The sequence below is a fragment of the Pteropus vampyrus genome, unplaced genomic scaffold, assembly GCF_000151845.1.
Source record: "Pteropus vampyrus isolate Shadow unplaced genomic scaffold, Pvam_2.0 Scaffold129, whole genome shotgun sequence".
In the NCBI taxonomy this organism is placed as follows: domain Eukaryota; kingdom Metazoa; phylum Chordata; class Mammalia; order Chiroptera; family Pteropodidae; genus Pteropus; species Pteropus vampyrus.
In genome coordinates this window covers 1,115,190-1,119,603 of record NW_011888910.1, presented here as the reverse complement: position 1 = coordinate 1,119,603, position 4,414 = coordinate 1,115,190, and the positions used below count along the sequence as shown (strand labels likewise).

The 4,414-nt window shown below is 34.9% G+C and overlaps 1 protein-coding gene across 1 annotated transcript in view; it reads right to left on the bottom strand.

Annotated features, from left to right (window-relative positions):
* Positions 1 to 4,414, bottom strand: part of SSR1 (signal sequence receptor subunit 1) — a 32,078-nt gene that overhangs the window by 19,734 nt on the left and 7,930 nt on the right. The window contains exon 2 of the mRNA XM_011367074.2: positions 2,369 to 2,481. Coding sequence (XP_011365376.1) covers positions 2,369 to 2,481 — 113 coding nt within the window. The remainder of the gene's footprint in view (positions 1 to 2,368; positions 2,482 to 4,414) is intronic.

Sequence of the window (4,414 nt, the reverse complement as noted above, 5' to 3'; positions counted from 1 at the left end):
CCAGCGAAGCTTTATCTGTATTTGCAGCTAGCTGCTCCCTAGAATTAGCATCACCATCTCAGCTCCATCTCAGATCATGAGGCATTAGATTCTCACAGGAACACTGAGCCCTAGTGCCAAAAAGCTTGGGACCGCTGCTCTAAAATACTTTAGCTATTACAGCCTATCTCCAGGAGAGTAAAGAAACAAGTAATACTGGGGAGACAATCTCAGCAGCTAGAGGACAAAGATGCCAGAAAAGCTTTTCACTATATACCTTGCACTTTTAAAATTCTGATCCATTTGAAAGTATTACCTATTTTAAATAATACTAATATTTTATGTTAGTGTTACTACTATAGTGCTTACTTTGATAAAAATCATAATAAAATTGCTATCACTTCTGTTAAGAAAAATACTTTCAGAGAATGATAGTAAGCTACATTGCAACTCACAGCTTTAGCAATTAAAGGATAATCAGGGCTTAGAAAAGCCCAAGGTGACTTAAAAAAAGTTTGCACTGAAAATATGTAAAGCAATAACTTGCATCTAAATAAGCTATTGGTATCTCAGATCTTAGGAAAATCTCATTTCTGTCCCTTGACTCCAGACACGGGACAGGCCCAGGGGCAAAGAATCCTTCCATATCCCCTAATTCCTTGATGCCTAAGACAGTTGTGTATATGTTGATCACATAAACCTTGGGGAACCACAGGAGAAATTCTAGGGCCTTTGGTTCTGGAGGTAATTATGTAGCAACTTTGGCCTTAAGTATCTATCCTCTTCAGCCTTCAGGGTCCCACACGAGCCTACCACTGCTGGTATGGTTTAGTCCAAAGGAAGGAAACACTTCCCCAGCCTTCCTGTTTCCATCTGCCCTGTCTTCTGATTGGGGAATATGAACATAGCAAAGGACATTAACACTTCTGTACTCATTGGCCAGGGTAAGGAATGGACAAATTTGAGTTGTTCTTTTAACTCTTAGTTCTCAAGACTGAGATAATCAAGGCATAGGAAAGTTCTGGCTAAACTGTTAATATAACAAAGACATTAATAGTTTCCTTCTCTACTCTCTTCCTCCACAATAAGTACATTCCAGTGCTAGAGAGCCACAATTCCAGAAAAGTGTTTTTAACAAAGTAATATATTACTAAATGTCTGTACATGCCCAAATTTCAGAGTCCTAAATACCATCTCTAAACCTCAATTCCTGGATGGATTCCCTTCCAATGTTCACTCTAAGTTATCTTACTATGAGTAGCACTTTTAGAACAGCCAAGTCTTTACTATCATCACTGATGGAGGAATGTGTTGATCTAGTTAAAAGTCATGTATCTAATGAATGGGGTTGAAGATGCAAAGCCCTAATATAAACCCTAAAATTATGGGTATACATACATGTGAAAGGCCTGACACATAATAATCAGTAATGGTTTCCTAAAGGAGGGGGTAGTCTATTCAAGTGAAACAATATGCACAGATGCATAAAAATGGTAACTTAAACACTGACAAAATAGCAAGTGGATTAGCTTGATTGGAAAGCACAAAAAGGAGGATAAGTCAAAAGAGGAGCAGAAATCTATATACAAGCTAATTATTTTGATGGTGACATAGAGAAAATAGGGACTTGGTTTAAGCTCCAAAAAAAAAAAAAAAGAAAGACAAAAATCTAGAATCAAAAAATTCCTGTTTCAAATGTGGCAAATAAAAAAGAGAAAGACAAAAATATCCGTGTAGGATAGATTACATAGTCCAAGAGAGGCTATGAAATTAGCTAGAAGAATGCTGCAATAAGCCTTACTCTAGCCCAACGTCTTAGTGTCATACTATAATTTTATAATAAAAGTACCAGAACTGGACGACTTCTAAAAGGTCTTCTCTCAGCCCTTTACTCTTCACAGAACGTATTTTATATATAGTTTTTTTGTTTGCTCCTCACTCCCCTGCCACCAAAACATCTCCACACTGACCCAAGAACATGAACTCCTATGACAGCAGAAAAAGTGCCTGGTTTGTTCACCAAAGCATCCAAAACAGTGCCTGGAACATAGAAGAGACTCAAAGAAAAAAGAGTAAACTGAGACCAAGAGAGACAAATTACCCCAGGTCAGAAAGCTAAGTAGTACGTACCCCAAATCTCTCAACAAACGGTCCAGTGCTATTCCCACTATACTGTTACCTTCACAGAGTCATGTTCATATGATCTCCCTCCCAGTCTCCAAAAATACTTATGATCCATCCCCAAGGACTGGTCTCTAGTCTCCCAACTTCAATCCACACTTATCAAAGTAATAAGTCTCTAAAATTAAGAATTTAAAGACTAAATTCATCTATAAAAAGGATAAATTCTAGATCTATACATGCATTAAATCATACATATAACACTAACCAAATCTGTGGGTTCATCTTCTTCCACCTCTGCTTCATCATCTTCATCTTCAATTATTGAATCTTCCACTGTTTCTTCATCTTCTGTAAGGTCTTGAGCTGCTGCTACTGGACCTAATAATAAAATATAAAACAAGCAGTTAACCTGGAATACCAATGTTTTTTAATCTCACAAATAGTCAATGAATATTTCCCCTTGAAGTAACTCAGTCACCCAGTGCACTCAAATGATGTCAAGTTACAATGCACCTAAGAATATTCATATGCTTTTATCTTAGTAGTCTTAACTACATGTTCATATTTTAATGGGAAATAATGTTTAATTTTTAAAAAGTACTAACAGTTAAAAAAATTAACTCCTCAAGCTAAAGATACCTTAAAGTCCATATAAAAAAACTTTGTTAAGCAAATTAAGGAAAAGAAGTTTGTTTGAAAAGTAAGAAATTCTAAAATTTAATCCCTGTCATTAACCATATAAAACAAAACAAAATAAAAAAATCAAGTCTAAAGGAAAACAGCAATCTCAACATCTAGGCTAGAAACATTGTTACTCGAGTTGACTACAGCTCAAACTTGGAACTTGACAGCATGGAAATCCAAGGGAGAAATATCTGTATGGTATCCACGGTAAAAATTAGCTTGTGTAAAACACAATATTTAGTAAAACAACAACAAAAACTATACTGGTAACTTGAGGGCTGACTGCAGAGAAAGCATGCATTTATATTTGTATATGGCCTCAAGCATGTTTTAAGATATTTTTTAATTCCTGCTACACTTAATACCAAAGTGAAAGTTAAGCGTGATTCTAATGCCAAAATTTTATAAATCATCATTTTATAGGTAAAAGAACTCTAAATAAGTCACATAAAATTTCAGGCCAGACCCTCAAAAGACATTTCAAAGTTCTAGTGACTCTTTCAAAATTTTTAAGAATGATGATGTGGCAATTCAGTAGACAAAAAAAGATGTGGGAAAGGACGCATATGCATGTGCTGCAATACCCAAAAGAAACTACATATTAAGGACCATGTATTTTAAGTCTTGTCCAGTTCTTTCAGTTCTTACTGGCTGTTAACATTTATGCAAAATATTGAAGAACACTGAATCACACATTATGAACTGAAAAACAGCTGCTTCTTGCTGAGCAAAGACTGCATTCAAATAGTGCATTCATTAACTTACAAGTCGTTTTCAAAAACCAGTAAGAAAAACATCTATGTCTAACTAATTTAAAACTGTATTTAAATTTCAGGACTGAGACATAACTGCTTTTAACCCTATGCTTCAGTGCATGTTATACCATTTAATTTAATGTTAGCCAATAACAATTTTGTGCCTATAAAATCTAATAATTTTCAATTGAAAAGTTTGAGAAAACATCTTTTCAAAGAAAGGCCATTCCTCATCAAAAAAATGTTTTAAAGATACCCAGTTCAAATACTGATGTTTCTTAAAAAAAGAAAACGTTTTAAAACCTGAAAAAATATAGTCTGGATTTTATCCAAGTAGAACTGGCAAATTTTCTTTAAAAAACAAATGAGAACGAACCAGGAAGCAAATGGTTAAGAATCCGTCAACCTGCAAATTCATTAAAAGGTTTGGTTAATTTTCACACTTGGTTTTCTATTCACTTAATAGAAGCCAGTCACTTGACTTTTCTTTGCAAAACAACTCGTGATACCTGTCACTATCATTCATTTTGCCACACAGCCTGCTTAAACTTATAGAATCAGAAGAATTCTAGTGATCACTTAGACTACATTTTACAGATTAGAAAAATCGAAGTTCATAATAGAGCCAGGGCAAGAAACCAAGTCTCCACATTTATGAGGTTCTGCTATCTATTTTCACACTAGTTTGTCGGAAGGAATAAATCTAAATAAAAACGTTAAACTCGAATTGGACTATTTTTTCAGGACATAATTCCATGAAACAAAAAATGGTTACATAAAAAAAAAAAGCGAGGAAAAAAGGGCACAATAGACATCCCAAAGGGATTCTTCAGTCCTCGTGGCAGTACAGGGATGGACAATGGGGGCGAAGA